Source organism: Schistocerca nitens, chromosome 2, assembly GCF_023898315.1.
Source record: "Schistocerca nitens isolate TAMUIC-IGC-003100 chromosome 2, iqSchNite1.1, whole genome shotgun sequence".
Taxonomy (NCBI): Eukaryota; Metazoa; Arthropoda; class Insecta; order Orthoptera; family Acrididae; genus Schistocerca; species Schistocerca nitens.
Genome location: NC_064615.1, coordinates 292,153,213 through 292,175,920, shown reverse-complemented (window position 1 = coordinate 292,175,920; position 22,708 = coordinate 292,153,213). Strand labels below are relative to the sequence as shown.

Below are 22,708 nucleotides of genomic sequence, written 5' to 3'. Positions count from 1 at the left end.
CTTGGAACAGTTCTACCCCCACCCCGTAATTCGACGAATCCGTTCCCAGATGGAAGGGTAGCGATAAATCAGGATGAAATAGTATGTTAGATCTTAACAACTCGTCTTTTAATCTCTCGAAAGCGGCCTGACACCCGTCAGTCCACACAAACGGAACATTTTTGCGTAAGAGGTTATTCAAATTTTCATCATTTAACACTTGTCCTTTTACAAATTTACGGTAAAATCCTGTGAGCCCTAGAAAACTTTTTAACTGTTTCCTAGACTTGGGTGGAGGACAATTCCTTATTGCCTCTAGTTTCTCTGGGTCCTTCGTAATACCAGCAGTGGTAATTACATGCCCTAAAAATTTCAGTTCCTGCTTTACAAATTCGCATTTCTTTAGCTTTAGAGTCATTCCGCCACGGCGCAATGCTCTAAAAACTTCATCTAACAGGTCACAATGGTCATGCCAAGTGGCACTGGCCAACAATAGGTCGTCAACATATACAGTTAACCTTGAACTCAAAGCCGGTCCTAGCACTTTATCTAGGGCCCTGATGAATACGGACACAGATATATTAAGTCCAAACGGCAGTACTCTATACTGATAACACCTGCCCGCAAACAAGAAGGCAGTGTATGGCCTAGATTCTTCTTCGAGTTCTATTTGCCAGTAACTAGCCGTCAGATCGAGGCTAGTCATGAACTTAACGTCATGAAAACGTTGCAAAATCTCCTCCATACTCTCTGGTCTGTCTGTTTCACCTTGAACGACCCTATTCAACGTGCGTGCGTCAATCACAATACGCACACTACCATCCCGTTTTGCTACAATGACCAAACCGTTATTGTATGGACTCGTACTTCTTTCAATCACTCCCCATTCGATCATCTTATCTATCTCCCGTTGCACTGCTTCCTTTTTGGACAGCGGTATAGCATACGGTCCCACGAAGAATGGTTCGTGCGGAATTACATGCAACTTGCATTTATATCCTTCCACAAGTCCCGGTTTGTCTGAAAACACACTCTTACTCCTCATTATCACTTCATACAGGCCTCGCCTTTGTTCGTGTGTTACGTTTGACACACCGTCTACAATACTTTCCAATTCACTTTCTACACTATTGTCAATGCCGAGATTCCTCACGTTACGGCAGGTCAAACTCATACCTACATCAATACCATCCGGCCAGTTAACAATGTGTATAGGCTGGTATTGCCTATGCACACCGTCTCCTGCCTCGTCAAAACTAACTACTATTGTTTTATCTTGTGACGTACATGTCAAAGTTTTGCTTTCGCAATTAATCACTGCACGGTACTTTAATAGCCAATCTAACCCAATAATTACTTCCGTAGTTAAGTCTGGCACGACGACAAACTCTTGTTCAAATCGTGCCCCACATATCTCGAAGTTGACAAAAATCTGTTTTGTGACCGGTTTACTGGCCTTCGCAGTAGCACCGATAATTTTCACTCCTGTTACTGGCATAACTACGATGCCAGGTCTGTCTTTCAGTAACTTAAATATTTTCCCAGATACAGCACTCAATTCTGCACCGGTGTCAATAAACACGTTTAGTTGTAGGTCGTGCATATTAACAGACACTACTACCTGTCTACACTTGTCCTCGACTGTTTCTTTATTTTCCCACAATAAATCCTCGTCTATATCCAGGTCATTCCAGAAAAAACCATCCGGCTTTGATCGTAAATCCGGCTTATCTGGCGGCTTTTTCAGCCTCTGTTCACATACAGTTTTAATTTCAACACGTTTGTCCTGAGGCTTAGTCTGTAGCTTCGCCTCCAATACCGAAACCTTATCCTGTAACTCGTCAACTAGTGAGTGTTGCTTTGCTATCGATTCACTAATTGTCACCTTCGTTGATTCCTCTTTGGTCAGATCGATCTCATCTGCCAATCTACCTGGAGGAATGTGCCCAGTAGTATCTGCAATTACTTCCCCTGGATCTGCGCAACCCACACTGCCATCGTCTGACCGTATAATGTCAGCTCTAACCTCATACACGCTGTAATCCACATGCTTTTCTACCAATCGTGTCCGGCTATCACTAAAAATCTCGTAATCTTTCTCCTCAATACTTTCGCAATGTTTAAACTGGAGTTTTGCGTCGGATGGGTCGGCTACTTCTACCACTATAATTTTCGTTAAAGTCTGCCGGTTAGGGCCAGAACTTTCCGTTACTACTTCAACATCCAACTCCTGCGGGACGAAACACGACGAATCTTGCTCGTGCTCCCCATTAACATCAACTATTTCTAGTAAAGTCTGCCGGTTAGGGCCAGAACTTTCTATCACTTCACAAATACTATCTTCCTGTGGGACGAAACGCGGCAAATCCTGCCCGCGCTCCCCATAAACACTTCTCCCATACAGGCCCCTATAATCTCTTAGTTCGTCGTATAAGCGACCGAACTGCCTTAACCAGACCTCATCCCTCTCTGCATCCCCTCGCTCGATGACGGACGATTTATCCGACATCTGATCTTCTCTCAACACTTACGAATCGTTCTTAAACCCAATCTCCAGTTCCGCTGTGGGTATTACAGCTGCCACTTTATAATCGATTTCCGGAACACTACTTAAATTGTTCTCACTGACAGTGAATGTATTTTCTACTGCCGTGTCTACAGCTGATCTACTACTAGTGGGCGCACTCCTTTCTCCTAACACTGGCACACTCTCCCGCCGTTGATTATTCCATACGGAATTCTCATAACGACTACACCTCGGTTTTCTACTGTTATTGGGCCGCCAAAATTTCTCCACGCCCGGTCGGCCCCTCACCGGCGCGGCTAATGGTTTCCCTGTCTCGTCCCAGCAGATACGCTCCCCGGATGCTGCTGAGGCGGCTGATCACACACTCTGGCGTTATTACTATTCTGCGAAGCCCGTATCACGCTACCATAATACTGGTTTCCGTCATTCCTGTTATTATTTGCATCGTACCGATTGTCATTACGGCCCGAACCACTATTGTTATTGCTGCCAAGATTGCGGTATGCATTATTCCCATAGTTGTTGTTGTGGTACCCGTTGTTGTTACCACGGCCTCCACCACTGTCGCGATTATTGCGCCAATTGTCCTCGTCCTCAACTCTTTCCAGGAAATCATTGATTGTCCTGTAATTGCTTCCTATGTAGCGTTTTGTATCATCTGGAAGCTTCTTGTAGAGTTCCCAGACTATTTCGGATTCCGTGCGGCGATCACACAAATATTCCAATTTGCGGATCCAGCCCTCACAAAACTCCTTCATCGAGCCGCGCGAAGTCGCATCGAAAGGCCTCGATACGACAAATTCGCGCCAGACACCTTGCTGTTTTTGCTCTGACCAGTATTCAGCCAGAAACAAATTTTTGAACTCGTCAAAAGTCAGGTTCGTAATGTTGAGGTTTAAGCCCCAACGCTTGGCATCACCAGCCAACACATCAATAACCGCATTAATTTTTCTCTCATTAGTCCATGATCTGGGTAAAACTCTTTCACAATTTTTAATGAAATCCGTCGCGTGTATACCGCCTTTTTTCAAGGGGTCGAACCGTTCCTCTTTCGCCAACAATTCCGAACTATGTGCACAGATTGGCACATAGCTCTGTTTTTCGTCAAGTTTCTTTTCTATTTCCGACACTCTCGTAATTACCTGGCAAGTGGTTGTCGCAAGCGTTTCCACTTCCCTCTTTTTCTCTTCGCAGGTATTAGCCTGCTTCGTCACTTTGGTATCTACTTCGGATACTAAAGCCTTTACAGTTTCCACCTTCTGTTGATCCTCTTTTCTCACTAATTGAATTTGTTCCGTCACCTTATTCTCGATGATCGGAGCAACTGCGTCTCCTACACTTTTCTCGATTCTGCTAATTTCGGAATCAAAACGAGTATTTATGCTCGCAATTTCCGCCTGATCGCCTATCATTTCCTGTTTAAGATTACCGATTTCGGTATTAATCACGACAATATCGTCTTTGATTTTATCAACTTTTGTGTTAACAACTTCAACATTGTTGTTAACAACATTAATAGCTTTGTTCTGATTGTCTAGCATTCGTTCAATTTTTTCAGACTGAGCTTCTTGCTTGGCAGCCTGAGCTTCTTGCTTGGCAGCCTGAGCTTCTTGCTTGGCAGCCTGATCATCTTGCTTGGCAGCCTGATCGTCTTGCTTGGCAGACAGAGCTTTAATTTCTACCGATTGGCTCCTGATTTCGTTGATCAAAACATTCAATAAATCAGTTAAATTCCCGGAAACTACCGGTTTTACTTCCGTAGCGCCTTCCTCTTTAATTGTCCCCCCGTATTCGTCATCAAGGGATTCCGATTTGATTTTCACTTCCGATTCCGAAACATTTTCTAAAGTTTGCAATTCCATTTCTGCTCTTTGTTGCGTTTCGGCGGTCGCGTCTTTCATGCTAGCCGCCTGCCCCTGAACAATGGGTACCGCGGTGCGCGTTTCCCACTGTTCGACCGATTGTTCCGTATCCAAGTCTACCAAATTTTTGTAATTGTTGCCTTCACTCATTTTAATAATTTTCAATATAAATGCCAATTCTCAAATCTAATTAGGATTCCTCACACTAATATTCTCGCTGACGTATCGACCATTTCGTAAACAGTACTTTGTTACGAGATTTGCACAATGCAAAATTCGTGTCCAGAACAACCTCAAATCTGATGATTGTCCTGTCACCAGGTCGCCACGTGTAACCTCCCCCTCACTTATCGACCTTAATGACAGTGAAAAATTAAACCGCGTGTACCTAATGGAAATTTGGGAAAGCAATCGTCACCGAAGTTAATCTGTCGGTAAAGAGGGAGGAAAGGGTTACATCTAAATGAAAGGAAAAATGCAAATGAAACTGGTGGAAATTAATTTTGAAAAGGGGTAAAGTTAATAAAGAAAGTCAATGTGCGGCCGTTACGTTAACAATTAACTAGCGGTAATTAGATATTTGAGATTTGGGGGAAATCACGGTCGCCAGTCCTAAGGAAAATTACTATAGTAACTGAAAAAGAAAGGTTATTACACATATAATTAGCACTAGAAGCGTGGCAACTGAAGGTTGACACGTGTAGTGTGAAAACTGAAAGTTTGTCAGAAGTAATAAATTTCGCTACACTCTGACTTAATTTAGCAAAAGAATTAATAAAACCGGAAAATCGAAAGTTAATTTAGTGACTGAAGTTAATAGTGAGCTTTCTTTCTGAAGCACATCGAAATCCAGTAAAATACGGTTAGTCTTGGACTACCTCAACAATCATTTCAAAAGCAACTTGACTCTACGCAATTTAGAAACAAGAGATTTAACTTTGAACTTGAATTAAATGATTCTGAACAATTAACAATAGTAAAATTTAGTACGTACCAAGCTGAGCTGCAGTCACAGGTAAGCTAAAATATGCTAACAAAACTCGCACTCTTAATTTGTGCTTGTGTAATCTAAATATTGTAGCCAGCTATGAATACTTTAACTGAACTTTGAAATTAAAGCAGTGAAATCTAATTATATTATTTTAATGCTGGCGTTTGAATTTCGACGACACTCGGGTTCATTTCGGAAAAGGAAGGGACCCTGCTTGGCAATGCAATTGGGACAATGAGCAACAAAGGTTCATGCTAAGTTGCTGTAATTTTGCGAGGCAAATGGAACAATTTGAAAAGCTGAGGTCTGCCATACAGTTCTGAAACTTTACGTGCTTTTAGTCTTCCTTGTTGGTTGATTGAAGGTTTGAAGCCGTCGATCGAGGAGGTGGCGACAGTCACTCATTGTCGGCCGTCGCTGTTGCAGAAGCTGGATGTTGGCGCGCCTTCTTCTCAACACGGTCACCAGACGAAACGGGCTCTTGATGTGCGCCAGCTAATGCTTCCCGTCCGCGAAACCATGTCAGAAACTATCATCGCAAGTCGAGCGCAATTACATGCTGCCAAACGCCGAAAGCGCGGCAACTCGCGGGAGCTACACACAACACACCTGCTCCACTCGCTACTCCCGCCAGACTCCCTCTCTGCCCGCGCTCCACGCGGCAGAGTTCACACTACCAAAGATCCTACACACTTTGATTCTTCACACGACCTATCGATGTAATCGTTCGATAGCAGTTTTCCCTAGGCAAGACCCAGCGTAAAAATACAAATAATATTTACGAAACAAACCAATTATACATCGATATATATATATATATATATATATATATATATATATATATATATATATATATACACAAATAGTAAAACAATTACAATATATAAAGGCACAGAAATGTCATATATTCAGGTAACAAAATAAGGAAAAAATTTACAGTACAATAGATGGAAATAGGAGGATATGCATTTCCGGCGTTACACCGTGACCTTAAGAAGATACCAAGTGTCAGGGACGAGTGTCTTGCCAATAACTGTCGGTTTAGATCCACCAGCAGGTCCATCTCAAACAGTTTCCGAGGGAACATAGCAAAGCAAACTGCGTGCAATGTGTACCTTCCAAAACGCCACTGCTCACAGAGGCGTCCGACAACTCACGATTTCACCTCTTCTTCAAATAATACAAGTCGTCGAGTGCCACGACTCCTCAATAAGATATTTTATCCACAATATTTGTAGTTGAGGCTGGACGTGGTTCTGTTATATTTTGGGGGTTTCTCGCATCGGGTCTTGGACCACTCTTTCGGGTTACTGTGTACATGAACGAGGATGTTTATTTCAACATTTTCGGTGACCAAATGTGGTTCTTTGTTTTATTTCTTACACGATGAGTTTGCTGTGAATATTCCCATCTTTCAGCATGACAAAGCTATGTTCACAGGGCTACACCAATACTTCCCTGGTTTTTCGTACACTGAAGCATGCCACCGCAAGTCCACTGGCCTTTTAAATCATCCGATCTTAAACCAATAGCAAATGTTCAGGATTACTTGGAACAGTGGATGCTACTTACCAACTAAGGTTCCAGCAATTAGGTGGCTCTACAGGATTTAATCATTGATGAGCAGGTCCAACTGCGAATGGCATACCTCAAGAAACTTGTTGAACTTCTTCCTCCCTGAATGGAGGCCATTATCAAGGTTTTGCTTTACTGTGTTAGTGTCATCTATCCTGCACGTGACTATCCTCTTTTTTTCTTTAGCGTTGTGTCTTAGTCGTGCGCGGTGCCAACATGTTCCAAACTGCCGTGCACAAAGATGCGATTTTTCAGTTGGTCGCATCTCAGGTTCTATTGATCACAGAGAAAAGAATTCAAATGTTTTGGTTAGCCCTTTGACTAGCGACCATTTCTATATCTATCGGAACGACGGCCATACTGCAGCTATCCTACAGTACAGTGTCAAAATTTAAGCATTCCACACTTCCTCCAGTCCAAGAAAATGAAGCAAATCGGTTGTTCTTCGCATTGGGTGTCGTCTAAGATGGACCTCAGGCGGCTTATATTAGTACAATTTGTTAATGGGAGGTTTCTGAGAAAACGCCGAAAAAATCATGGTTTTTGGATACGAAAAGTATCAGTTGTGGAGATGGCCACTTCTATAATTTCTCTTCATTGCAAATCTTCGAAATTTTGCATCATATGTTCTTAAGATTATCTTCCACGGAACCTTGAAACGTTTTTCGCTATTGTTATGCTTTACCGAAGTCCAGGAGTTCAAAGTTACTGTCCTTTGAATGTAAAATATCTACGTAATGCCCTATCTGAGGCATAAATGTAGTTTTAATTACGTAGTGAACACATGAAGGGTTCTAGGGTCATCGCAAGGGTTCTGATGTCACCAAACAATGTTTTCAGTCAGCAGTATTTTCACCAATATAATTTTGATGACGTGCACTTTCTATATAGAGGGCACTTAATGGCTACACAGATATGCCCAAAGTGGTACTGCAGTGACAAAAAATGGGCTAAAATGGTCTTCACATTCCAGAAAAGAACTTAAAATGACTGCCAAAACTTATGTAACACTGGAAAGACTACAGATGCAGTAAAATGTTTCTAATAGCATTTTTACTCTTTTGACAGAAATCATAAGCCTGGCATTTTCGGTGAACTGTAATCGATAAGCAAAGTATTCAGGAAAAATGTAAAGCAAACGATGTTGTGTTGACCTTATATTATGTGTACTTGTGTGTTGTTTATGTGTGTCATAGTATATAAATGCGTCGAAGTATATAAAATGTCAAAATTTTACTGACATACAGAATTCGTTTTACACAAGTAGCAAACCTGCTGAAACAGTGAAGACAAAGGAACCAGCAGAAAGATGCTCATCTCGGAGTACAAAAAAGAAAAATATATTCCTCTTTAAAAGACACTGACAGAAAAGTGAGTGAGCAGCTACTACAATCCTCGTTCCGCATTCCTCACCAAAAATTTTGCCATGTGCACATATTCGCACTTTTTATGCTAAAAGGGAGTAGTAGAGAGACAGTGTCGGTGGAAGAGAGCGGAGGCGGTGCCAGTGCGAGAAAAAGAGAGAAGAGACAGTAATGGTGGGAGATATAAAGTGGCAGCGAAAGAGAAAGAGAGATGGAAGAAGACAGTATGGGCAGAGGTCATTGTTGGCAACCGGAATAAAATAACAGTTCCTTTTACCGACCTCCCAATTCAGGTGATCCAGTTGCTGAAAGGTTTAAAGAAAACTTGAGTTTGATTTCAAACACGTACCCGACTCATACGATAATAATTGGTGGTGACTTTAATTTACCCTCGATATGTTGGCGAAAATACATGTTTAATTCCGGAGGTACGCATAAAATATCATCCGAAATTATGCTAAACGCATTCTCTGACAATTATTTCGAGCATTTAGTTCATGAGCCCATGCGAATAGTAAACGGTTGTGGAAACACACGACCTCTTAGCAACAAATAATCCAGAGTTAATAACGAGCATCAAAACCGATACAGGGATTAGTGAACACAGGGTTGTCGTAGCAAGACTGAATATTGTAATCCCCAAATCCTCCAAAAATAAGCGAAAAATATAAGTATTCAAAAAAGCAGATAAAAATTCACTTGACGCCTTCCTGAGAGACAATCTCCACTCATTCCAAATTAACAATGTAAGTGTAGGCCAGATGTGGCTTAAATTCAAAGAAATAGTATCGGCAGCAATTGAGAGGTTTATACCAAATAAATTAACAAACGAAGGAGCTGCTCCTCCTTGGTACACAAAACGGGTTAGAACAACGAAACAAACATGCCAAATTTAAACAGACGCAAAATCTCCAAGATTGGCCATCTGTTACAGAAGCTCGAAATTTAGCGCGGACTTCAATGCGAGATGCTTATAACAGTTTCCACAATGAAGCTTTGTCTCGAAATCTGGTAGAAAATCCAAAAAGATTCTGGTTGTATGTGAAGTATGTTAGCGGCAAGAAACAATCGATGCCTTCTCTACGCGATAGCAATGGAGATACTATCGAAGACAGTGCTGCCAAAGCAGAGTTACTAAACACAGCCTTCCGAAATGCCTTCACAAAAGAAGATGAAGTAAATATTCCAGAATTCGAATCAAGGACACCTGCCAACATGAGTAACGTAGAAGTAAATATCCTCGGAGTAGTGAAGCAACTTAAATCACTTAATAAAAGCAAGTCTTCTGATCCAGACAATATACCAATCAGGTTCCTTTCGCAGTATGCTGATGCATTAGCTCCATATACAACCGTTCGCTCGACGAAAGATCCGTACCCAAAGACTGGAAAGTTGCACAGATCACATTAATATTCAAGAAAGGTAGTAGGAGTAATCCACTAAATTACAGGTCCATATCGTTAACGTCGGTATGCAGCAGGATTTTGGAACATATATTGTGTTCAAACATTATGAATTATCTCGAAGAAAACGGTCTATTGACACACAGTCAACATGGGTTTAGAAAACATCTTTCCTGTAAAACACAACTAGCTCTTTATTCACATGAAGTGTTGAGTACTATTGACAAGGGATTTCAGATCGATTCCGTATTTCTGGATTTCAGGAAGGCTTTTGACACTGTACCACACAAGCGGCTTGTAGTGAAATTGCGTGCTTATGGAATACCGCCTCAGTTATGTGACTGGATTTGTGATTTCCTGTTAGAGAGGTCACAGTTCGTAGTAATTGTCGGAAAGTCATCGAGTAAAACGGAAGTGATTGCTGTTCCTTATCTATAAAAACGATTTGGGAGACAATTTGAGCAGCCGTCTTAGGTTGTTTGCAGATGACGCTGTCGTTTGTCGACTAATAAAGTCATCAGAAGATCAAAACGAACTGCAAAACGATTTAGAAGAAATATCGGAATTGTGCGAAAAGTGGCAGTTGACCCTAAATAACTAAAAGTGTGAGGTCATCCACATGAGTGCTAAAAGAAATTCGTTAAACTTCGGTTATACGATAAATCAGTCTAATCTAAAAGCCGTAAATTCAACTAAATACCTAGGTATTACAATTACGAACAACTTAAATGGGAAGGAACACACAGAAAATGTTGTGGGGAAGGCTAATCAAAGACTGCGTTTTATTGGCAGGACGCTTAGAAAATGTAACATACCTACTAAGGAGACTGCCTACACTACACTTGCCCGTCTTCTTTTAGAAAACTACTGCGCGGTGTGGGATCCTTACCAGATAGAACTGACGGAGTACATCGAAAAAGTTCAAAGAAGGGCAGCACGTTTTGTATGATCGCGAAATATGGGAGAGTGGGTCACAGAAATGATACAGGATTTGGGCTGGACATCATTAAAAGGAAGGCGTTTTTCGTTGCGACGGAATTTTCTCACGAAATTCCTATCACCAACTTTCTCCTCCGAATGCGAAAATATTTTGCTGACACCGACCTACATAGGGAGCAACGATCACCACGATAAAATAAGGGAAATCAGAGCTCGTACGGAAGGATATAGGTGTTCGTTCTTTCCGCGCGCTGTACGAGATTGAAATAACAGAGAATTGTTAAGGTTGTTCGATGAAGCCTCTGCCAGGCACTTAAATGTGATTTACAGAGTATCCATGTAGATGTAGATAATAGCAGTGGGAGCCAAAGAGAGTGGAGACAGTGGATATTAAAATACAAATGAGCAGAGACAATACATTGGCTCGAGGGAGGGGGGTACTGGACCCTTCCAGATTGGCCAACTTTAACACATAGGTACAATGGAGGACGCAGTGGGATCTCCCAAAAGTTTGGAGATGTCGAGGTATGCTGGAGGCACTGGCAATGGGAAAGAACGACAACATGAGACTAAGTGAGAGAGGAGAGAGTGGCAGTAAGATATATTGTAAATCAACGGAAGAAAAAGGAGACAGCATGTGAGGGACTTACAAAGACAGTGTCAGCGAGAGAGAGATGCTAAATATGAAGGCTTAACCACAAAGAAAGACGTGCCAAAAAGGTTTAGAATGTTCTTTGTTGAAAGAGCGCGATTATGTTGAATGCCAAAATGTATGATGAGGAAGATGACTGAGAATTGAGGGAGCTGGTTCGCCACTTTTCTGTCGCAGTCTTTTAAAGAGGAACGCATTCGTCTTTTTTGTGCCCCGACAGGAGCGTTTTTTCCGAAGGCAGACATGTCAGTTGATAGTCTGTCGTTGCCCTCTTACTTGCTATGGTCTTATATTTGACAGGAAAGGAATGAAATCTATACAGTAAAAAGAAAGGTGGTACATTTACATCTTAAGCTGAGACTATAAAAACCATGAATACGGCACTAACATATGGTTTCAGTTCTATTATTTTCACATGTAAACCTTTCATAGCCGCGACCCATACCAAAGGGCTCTAGTGGTTTGTTATCCTAACATGATATTTTTACAGATAGTAGATCATATATGTGTGAAGTTGCTATTTTAATTTGCAAGCCATTACTCCCCAGCCTCACAAACAGGGATGCTGAGGGTGTCAAACACATAGCAGTAGTCTCTTGGTACTATGTCGTATGGTACCAAGATTCGTTAAGATTGCTTCATATGTTCCAGAGTGATGCTGGAACGTACATCCCCTCACACAAGTGCTACTCGCTTACACATATATATAGCATACTTGAAACCACACTAGAAATTACTTTCTTAACCGTTTGGCGACTTTACTTCGTTCCCTGAGATTGCCAGGTTGAAATTCCAAATTTCTCTGAACCAGTTTTTGATATACGTGAGAGCAAGTTTTAATTTCTGCGTTTTATGGCTGCGAACGAAATGTTTACTAGTCACTTATCAGTGATTCATCAATATTCAGTTAGGATTTACAGTTTTGTCAACAATTCTGGATGTTATAAAGTTTTCCCGTCCCTGGAAATGCCCGTTACCGTCCTTAGTCGCCGTTCCTGGTCATTGCGCGACAACCTCGGCTGTATGAGAGATCCTCGCAGAAACGCGCTTTGAACTCTTGTGCCTAGAACGTAGTGTCAGTAGACTTTGACAGTAACGACGAATCGCATCTCAAATGGCTCTGTCTTTGCATTATGGTCTTTGTTAACTTCGAGCACAACAATGTAAGAAAATTCCACAAGTTACTGCTTTACATTGAAATTGTTGAAAAACAACCGAATCCTGAATGTTCAAAACTGGTCTGCAAAACATCCGTCTTCAAGTTCAGATTCTTATTTATGTTTCTGTTATAAAACTAAATAAACTACCATGGCTTTTATTCCAATGACGAATTCGCAGCTATTACTTTCCTTCGAACAGGTACCACAGCCGCAGAAAATTTTTGAAATTATTACGCTGCCCGCTTTGGTTTGTAGTTATTTATTAATAATAATAAAAATAAAAAATGATGACAGTCGAAGACTTACAGGTTGTCATTGTCAAACATTCAAATCCACATACCAAATCCTTACTCAAACGTTATATTCTTTCATACAATAATACAACGAAAAAATGACCTGGAGCCCGACAACCCAAACATAATAACGAGCCGCATGCTGGAGGTAGCCGCGATCAAGCAAGAAACATTACTAAAATTCATTGGACTTCTTCACCTCTCCATACGCGACTCCACAACCAATTGCCTCCGAAGCAAAGCGATTTGCAACAGTATCATTTAGAACAATCTTTCCGCCAACAAACAGTTCAAATACCCTAGTCTCCCAGAATTCCCTAAATCATTCAGAATACCCAGAGATTTCTCTGAGTTTTCCAGAAAAATCAGTTTTCTTGAGAATTCCTGATTTTATAGGCAAGTTTCTACCACGTTAAAAAAATGAAATACAAAATAGTATCTGACAACGGGTTAAGCTGTCTGAATGCAGAAACTGGAGGAAACAATGACAGAATTGCATCCGACATGCAGCTTCGTGAAGTAACCAGTATGCGAAGGAGTTCAGTTAGTAAATTGGGCGTGTTTACTAGAAATTCGTACGTTCAAAAGTATCATAAAAGCCGTGAATCGGGTAGTGAAGACCAAGTACAAGACCACCGTGCGCCAAGTGCAACGGGGTGAGGCTCGAGGAAACAGAATAGAATTTAAAGAATTAAACAAGTGTGAGATCACGTCTGTGGACTGGTTGAAAAACTCACGGGAGCCTGGCAAGGCAGACAAATCATGTCCGGTGGAATGGGCCGGGGCTGTTGCTAGTTGGACGACGCAGGTAATGAATCATAGGAATTTGGGAAGCCAACGAACACAATACCTGCGGCAGTCTAATCCGTTAGTTACTACGTCATACAAAACTTCGGTTAAACGTGGGAAAATAAGGCACCACATTTGAAGGGGTCGACAGAAGGTTCTGATTACGAACTTAGTTTGGAATAATCTAATCACACTGTCGTTTTTCTCGAATGTATCATAAGCTGGTAACAAGCTCTTTCATGTGTACCACTACAACTAGCTGTTATACTTTGTCTTGCTGTATTTACACAGAAGAGCCAAAGAAACTGGTACATCTGCCTAATATCGTGTAGGGCCCCCGCGAACACGCAGAAGTGCCGCAAAACGACGAAGTATGGACTCGACTAATGTCTCAAGTAGTGCTGGAGGGAACTGACACCACGAATCGTGCAGGGCTGTCCATAAATCCGTAAGAGTACGAGGGGGTGGAGATCTGTTCTGAATAGCATGCTGCAAGGCATCGCAGATATTCTCAATAATGTTCATTTCTATGGAGTTTGGTGGCCAGCGGATATATTTGAACTCAGAAGAATGTTCCTGGAGCCACTTTGTAGCATTTCTGGACGTGTGGGGCGTCGCATTTTCCTGCTGAAATCCCCCAAGTCCGTCGGAATGCACAACGGACATGAGTGGATGCAGGTGATCAGACAGGATGCTCACGTGCTTGTCACCTGTCTAGACGTATCAGGGGTTCCATATCACTCCAACTACACACGCCCCACACCATTCCAGAGCCTCCATCAGCTTGAACAGTCCCCTGCTGACGTGCAGGGTCCATGGATTCATGAGGTCGTCTCCGTACCCGTACACGTCCACCCACTCGATACAATTAGAAACGAGACACGTCCGACCAGGTAACATGTTTCCCGTCATCAACAATCCATTGTTGGTGTTGGGCCCAGGCGAGGCATAAAGCTTTGTCTCCTGCATCCATCAAGGTTACACGAGTGGACCTTCCGCTCCAAAAGCCCATAACGATGATGTTTCGTTGAATGGTTCGCACGCTGCCACTTGTTGATGACCCAGCATTGAAATATGCAGCAATTTACGGAAGGGTTGAACTTCTGTCCCGTTGAACGATTCTCTTCAGTCGTCGTTGGTCTAGTTCTTGCAGGATCTCTTTCCGGCTGCAGCGATGTCGGAGATTTGATGTTTTACCAGATTCCTGATAATCACGATACACTTGTGTAATGGTCGTACTGAAAAATCCCCGCTTCATCGCTACCTCGGAGATGCTGTGTCCCATCGCTCGTGCGTCGACTATAACACCACGTTCAGACTCACTTGTACCTTGATAAACTGCCATTGTAGTAGCAATAACCGACCTAACAACTGCGCCAGGCACTTCTTGTACAGGGTGTTTCAAAAATGACCGGTATATTTGAAACGGCAATAAAAACTAAACGAGCAGCGATAGAAATACACCGTTTGTTGCAATATGCTTGGGACAACAGTACATTTTCAGGCAGACAAACTTTCGAAATTACAGTAGTTACAATTTTCAACAACAGATGGCGCTGCGGTCTGGGAAACTCTATAGTACGATATTTTCCACATATCCACCATGCGTAGCAATAATATGGCGTAGTCTCTGAATGAAATTACCCGAAACCTTTGACAACGTGTCTGGCGGAATGGCTTCACATGCAGATGCGATGTACTGCTTCAGCTGTTCAATTGTTTCTGGATTCTGGCGGTACACCTGGTCTTTCAAGTGTTCCCACAGAAAGAAGTCACAGGGGTTCATGTCTGGCGAATAGGGAGGCCAATCCACGCCGCCTCCTGTATGTTTCGGATAGCCCAAAGCCATCACACGATCATCGAAATATTCATTCAGGAAATTAAAGACGTCGGCCGTGCGATGGGGCCGGGCACCATCTTGCATAAACCACGAGGTGTTCGCAGTGTCGTCTAAGGCAGTTTGTACCGCCACAAATTCACGAAGAATGTCCAGATAGCGTGATGCAGTAATCGTTTCGGATCTGAAAAATGGGCCAATGATTCCTTTGGAAGAAATGGCGGCCCAGACCAGTACTTTTTGAGGATGCAGGGACGATGGGACTGCAACATGGGGCTTTTCGGTTCCCCATATGCGCCAGTTCTGTTTATTGACGAAGCCATCCAGGTAAAAATAAGCTTCGTCAGTAAACCAAATGCTGCCCACATGCATATCGCCGTCATCAATCCTGTGCACTATATCGTTAGCGAATGTCTCTTGTGCAGCAATGGTAGCGGCGCTGAGGGGTTGCCGCGTTTGAATTTTGTTGGATAGAGGTGTAAACTCTGGCGCATGAGACGATACGTGGACGTTGGCGTCATTTGGACCGCAGCTGCAACACGGCGAACGGACACCCGAGGCCGCTGTTGGATCACCTGCTGCACTAGCTGCGCGTTGCCCTCTGTGGTTGCCGTACGCGGTCGCCCTACCTTTCCAGCACGTTCATCCGTCACGTTCCCAGTCCGTTGAAATTTTTCAAACAGATCCTTTATTGTATCGCTTTTCGGTCCTTTGGTTAAAGTAAACCTCCGTTGAAAACTTGTCTTGTTGCAACAACACTGTGTTCTAGGCGGTGGCATTCCAACACCAGAAAAATCCTCTGTTCTAAGGAATAAACCATGTTGTCTACAGCACACTTGCACGTTGTGAACAACACACGCTTACAGCAGAAAGACGACATACAGAATGGCGCACCCACAGACTGCGTTGTCTTCTATATCTTTCACATCACTTGCAGCGCCATCTGTTGTTGAAAATTGTAACTACTGTAATTTTGAAAGTTTGTCCGCCTGAAAATGTACTGTTGTCCCAAGCATATTGCAACAAACGGTGTATTTCTATCGCTGCTCGTTTAGTTTTTATTGCCGTTTCAAATATACCGGTCATTTCTGAAACACCCTGTATATAGTCTCTGCTGGCAGCAGCGTCGTATTCTGCTTGTTTACCTAGCTATGTATTTGAATACGCATGCCTGTACCAGTTTCTTTGGCTCTTCAGTGTATTTTCTTGTCTTCGAATTTAACCAAACATGTAACTCGCAGCAACTCAGAAAAGCTCTTGTGGGTTAGCACTTTATTCTGATAATAGTAAAGAGTAATGTGACGATAGTAGTACACACATTCCTTGAACAAGCTTTCACTGCTAGTTTGATTTATAGCAGTATCTCCACAAAAACAAATCACAATAACAGTTTTAACGTATCGCTTCCAGAGCGCGACTGTTTGCTCGTTTCTGTGGATGTTTGTACTCCAGGGAAAGAGGTTTTCTCCAGTGCAGTAAATGGACCGGTCTTTCCCTAATTCGCGTAAATGGGCAGTGGTCCGGCCGTACAAGACGGGCTACAAGGTCGAGGTCGCTTGATTTCCCCGTGATGACCAGTGTTTTGCAACATCCTTTGGAGAGGAACTTTTACAAGTCATCGCAAAAACCAGCACCTTACAGAAGGGCTATAAATAGCACCTCTAAAACAAATGCTTCTTTTTTTTTTTTTTTTTTTTTGAAACGCAAAATATGTATCATATGACTTTTTTCTCTCGCTTATCGCTTTTTCACCCCTGACAATGGCATCTGCATCTGATTGACCAGTATATCGCCGATGAAAATTCCTACTATCTGCTTTTGATTATGACTGGCTGCAACGCATACATCTTAAATAATTTCATGGAGTGGTTTGGAGTTCGCGAAATCGAGGAGGTTGGCCGGCGGACCGCTTGGGGTGCAGAAGTCTTGTGCCGCATGGATCGGAGGTGGTGTTTTCGTAGTGAATTTCGGATGTCGGGAGAAGGTGATTCTCTTGTGATCACAGAGTAATTTACTTTTCCTGTTTTCTTGGAGAGTGTTGCCGTTTAGCGAACATATACACGCTGGGTAGGCAGAGACCTCAAGCTAGGGTGTGGGATCGAGCAGCTCGCTAGACAGTGGTGTTTCATTTAACGTGAAGGATTGGAGAGTTTTTCGTTGAAGCCAATAAATTATTTTCATTTCTGTGGAAATATGAGTGTGGCGTTTTTGTGTTGTGTTTTCCCTATTGTCTTTGAATTTTGTTTCTGTTTTGTTGTGGAGTTCATCGACAGGAGGTATTAGCATCCAGTTGGAGGAACCGTATGAATTGTTAGTGGTGTACATTTTCTAGTCCAGTGGCGTGATCTCGGAACATGTTTGACAGTTATTTGATGGCTACTGGGCATTAATTATTGTCTCTGGAATCATTAGGTGGTCAACCTCGTCTGGCGGATCAAAGAGAGGCCACAAACCCTTACTTAAACTGATTTTACATATGTAGCAATTTGGGGAAATAATGTGGATCCAATTCCATCTGTGGATCAGTGCATCACATAATTTGTCTCACAAGCAGTGCATCGCGATGCGAGGATTCTGACCACGGCTGCGAGTGAGGTTCTGTGTGATGCCATGTAATCTCTGAAAAATGGATCGCAGTTGAAAGTCAGTAGGTAGAAACTCTCACAAAGACATCACTTGAAGTTTCCACAGAACCAAATGTATTGTCTTCAGTTAGACCCGAACCTATTCTGTCACTTTTATTGAACATCACCTCAATGGTTCCACACTCTGACAGGAAGCTTGTTCGTACCAGTATTTTTCCCCTTCATTCCAATAGTCATTGCTTCATGATTAAAACTGTCTTGTCTTCCTATTCCTTGCAGTGTTTTTATCTTTATATGTTGGGGGCTGAGGATGTAATTATAAATGTTTAGCACACAACATAAAATTATCTTTATTTCCTATGTGAATTATCAAAATAATTACCCTTAAATAATTCCAATTTTCTGTGTACAGACATGGTTATGTCACAAGCAAGCTCACTAAACTGCAACACTCGCCTACCAGATCATAAAATGGCTGAACAGGAATCAATGCCTCTGTACAGGAATGCACTTCTGAATTCTCTTAGTCTTTCTGTATTCGATAAAGTGACTTTATTGATCACAAAGGTTTCCTAACTCCTACCTTCAGGAATATTTCTTTAAAACAGCACCTCCATCCCAAACACAGGACCTATACCCAGGACTGGCAGTGTTACATTACATTACATTTATACATGTTCCATAGATCATGAATCAACTCAGATCTTGCGAAATACATAGAGAGTGCCACAGAACTGTTTTAACATTTAGGCCCTTCAGCCAATCTACTTCAGGACCAAAATGTACAGATATTTTCATTGGTGATTTCGCACTCCCACTAATAGCATTTCTCAGCAAAGTACTGCTTCTTGCTTAGACTTTTTCACAAGATTATTTCATACTGACATCTACTGGTAAACATCTCTCTTCAGGGAGAAGTCACTATTCTTTAAGTCAGCCTTATAGGCTCCAGGCACAAACAGCATTAGACGCAACACACAAAGGTTGACCCACCATCTCCTGTCTGGCCAAAGTCAGATGCCTAAACTGGCTCTGGCATCTCCAACAGCCAAAATAACGAGCATACAGATGGCCAGAAATGGTATATTACAATCTTTTTCTACATTTTTAACCTAATATATGATATGCAACTTATTATACGCAGTTTTGAGAATCAATAAAATGTTTGTACAAAAAAAAAATTATTTCCACCACATAGAAAACGTAATTATTTACTTTCTCAGACACGTTTTGCTATGAGAGCACTTGTTTATGGATCCTGGTTTAAAGAGTTTCTTCATATGACTGCTTAATTTCATGTTGTAAGTACCAGCCACTTTAATTGTAGACTTTAAAAGTATTACATAGGAAATTCATTTACTGCTGTTACGCATCTTTCCATTATTTGGAATAGCTGCACACACTGCACAATATCAGTCATATGTTTAGCTTTCCCCACCAGTCAACATATGTTGTGGGTAGACGAGGTATTTATTACAACCTGTACACATGCATCATGTTGGCAGGTGTGTCCCGTGCTGGACTGCCCCGAAGAGAACCAGGAGCCACCCCCGCCAGGACGCTGCTGTGGCCGCTGCCGGCTCACACTCCCCAGCCACGCCTCGTGCACTGCTGGCAACATCACGCGACAGGCAAGTAACAGCCTGTAATGGATTACAGTTTGTAATGCTTGGAGAATCTCACAAGTTGCTCATTACCAGGAGTAAACAGTAGCCATGTATGTTAGAGTTGTGCGCGTGTAAAGGAACCCAAAGAACGACTCTGTCCGATAGCTCAGTCTACTTCTAAATGCAACTGTCTGCCGCTCAATGCTTGCTCTATGTGGTGAGTAGCAATCTATCCTGATTCATGTTGTTGTTATTCAAACCCAGACTGTTGATAATACCTAGAAAAATACTACAAAATGTTTGAATTCAAAGCTGAACTGATAAAAAGTACTTCAAACACCAACAGCAAATAATTTGCAGGCATGTAATGACAAAGGAAAATATTCATTCTATTTAGCTTCCAGTTGACCATACAAGTTAGTGTCAGATGCTGCAGCACATAATGTGTACTTGGTGTTTGTTATTATTGGCTGAACAGACACATTGAGTTGAAGACAGACACAACAAAAAGACTAACATATTTAGTTTCCATAAAAAGCCTTCATCAAAAAAGAACAACACACATTCATTCACCCTAGCAAGCACACCTCACATACATGTCTGCTATCTCTGGCTGCTCAGGCCAGATTGCAACTGAACTCACTGAATGGGAGCAACAGCCCACAGTGGAATGAGGAAGAGGGAGGGATGCACGGTATGAGTGGGGAAAGAGGAAGCAATGCTGCCTGGGAGAGCGTGCAGGGACTAGAGGTGGCAGACAAGGCTACCTGCCACTCAGAGGCCTACAAACATGTTTTCATTTAAATAGGTTGACCATGAACACCTCAAAAACCCATATGGTACAGGTCAAGAACAAACAGTCAAAATGCTGTGGAATTAAATTGAGCCGTAAAAATCAAGACTTCACTGAAGCTGACTCAGTTAAATACAGATAAGAATTTAGACTGGGAATAACATGCTGGATATCTAACTAATCAATTCTACAGCTATGCATTTTATAAATTCAAACACCTTTTCCTTGTTGCAATATATCAAAGAAAAAGGCATTTGAATTTACACACTGACACATGGAAAATAGGGTAACATAATCATTTGCAAATCAGTTATAAAGTATGGTACTGTGTTTTGGGAAAACTTAGCTGACATGCTGTCCATTATGAAACTACATGAAACCATCATTACGAACATGCATACTATACATCCAAGATAACTCTTATTTAAAAGCCTTTAATTATTAAAAGAACCCTCCCTGTATGTCCATGAAATTGTCATTTCCATATACAGCAAATCAGAATTATTTAAGGACAATCATTTTGAAAATTCACTAGGTAATAAAGATAATTTTATGCTCCTTGCTAATCATTTACAATTACATGCTCAACCCCTCTGCCCCCCCCCCCTCCCTATCCCCCAAACATATAAAGACAAGAATCTACAACAAATCAGAGGACAAGACAATTTTAAATTTTAATCATGAAACAGTGAGTAGTGGAGTGAAGGGAAAAAACCTACTGGTTGTTTGAAAAAGATGTTGTTCAAAACTAGTATTACTGGGTACACAATGAAAAGTTGTGCTAATTTTAAAATTCTCCCATTTCTCATTAGCTGTGTTCAATACCAATGAAGTTATGTTACACATTTTGACTTGCTTCCTGTAACCTATTCATATAATTACAAAATGTACATTATGATGTAAATGAATCATATGCCACAATATTAAGTTCCATATCAAAAGCTTAACTTGTCCATGAGATTATCTTATAAAGATCAGCTTCTTCATTTCCCCTTATTCTGTCTCCTGTTTTTCTTTTACATGTTTCCTTAGATTTCCTTCACCAGTTCTTATTTCTATTTTACTCTAGTGGCTGCTGTTCCATGATCCCCCTCCCCCCTCAGTTTTTAAAGTAATACTCTAGTCTTATTAACTGTTTGTTTCTCTCTTTCCATTACATGGGTACTATTTGCTCAGACATCTGCATCAATATGTTACCCCAATGCTGTTTCAGGTAATTAACATGCCGCCTGACCATAGGTTCGGGTTCCTCCCATTCCTACCTCATGACCCTTGGTTCACAAGGCATCAGATTTAATGTCCTTTCTTCAAATTCTTATCGGTTTTAACAACTATTACTTCTATAGAGGGCAGTCATGATGAACTTTCCATATTATTTTAATCCTATGTACTTGTTTTCATATGCTTAACACTAAAACGATAAACAAATATGTTTTATACTGTCAAAATATAGTAACTAAAATATCCCATCAAATGAGCAGACAGTATCTAGATATTCTTGCCGATTTGGAAAATGGTACATGTGCTGAGTTGTTCTTGCCCTGATCAGGATGGTGATGTGTGGCAGCCTGGTCCATGTCACTCATGTGAATGCCGACAGGGGCAGGTGCGATGCGTCATGCAGATGTGTCCTCAACAAAATGTCCCATGTCCTCCCAACTACAAGCTGGAGCACAAGGCCAATGAATGCTGCCCACGTTGTGTTGAAAGTAAGTAAGCCTACACACTGCATGCTCTAGAGCTCAATATGTGCAGCAGATCAGTCATTTAAAAAAAAAAAAAAAACAATAAGCAAAAATAAAGAAAGGCAACAAAAAACCTACAGCGTGTACATGCAGAGCTGCCAAATACAGGTGATTGTTTGCCTTTCCCTATTTTCTTTTATTGTATCTGTCAACAAATAGTATTGTTTACTGCCATTCTCAAGAAAACTTAACTCATAGGCATTATTAATTGATACGTCTCTGATGACAAAGTGAAAAGGTAAATTTGAATTGTTCTTCAACACAACCTAAGCTTAAAGGTATTATGTATGTATGAGCTTCAGAAAAATTAATATTTTATATGCTTAGAACATATCAGACAAAAAAAGTTTATTTGCAAAAAAAATTGCAATGATAATGTTTTAAAAAGCTTTTCTTTTTCAAGTTTCTTGCTTTCTTACATATTTTGTTAGCTACATTATTTATTTTACAGTTTGAGTTATATATTTCCTCACGATAAACATTCCATTACCTAAGGAATGCTAATGCTACCAGTCTACAAAACAGTTTAGGTCACTGAATGCAAATTTTGCTCTGGGCAGTTTCAAATATTCTTACAAGGGGAAGGCCTCAGACACGGCCAACCGAT

At 41.5% G+C, this 22,708-nt stretch overlaps 1 protein-coding gene across 1 annotated transcript in view; it reads left to right on the top strand.

Moving 5' to 3' along the window:
- Positions 1-22,708, top strand: part of LOC126236045 (BMP-binding endothelial regulator protein) — a 748,120-nt gene that overhangs the window by 690,537 nt on the left and 34,875 nt on the right. The window contains exons 7-8 of the mRNA XM_049945081.1: positions 19,462-19,587; positions 21,906-22,065. Coding sequence (XP_049801038.1) covers positions 19,462-19,587; positions 21,906-22,065 — 286 coding nt within the window. The remainder of the gene's footprint in view (positions 1-19,461; positions 19,588-21,905; positions 22,066-22,708) is intronic.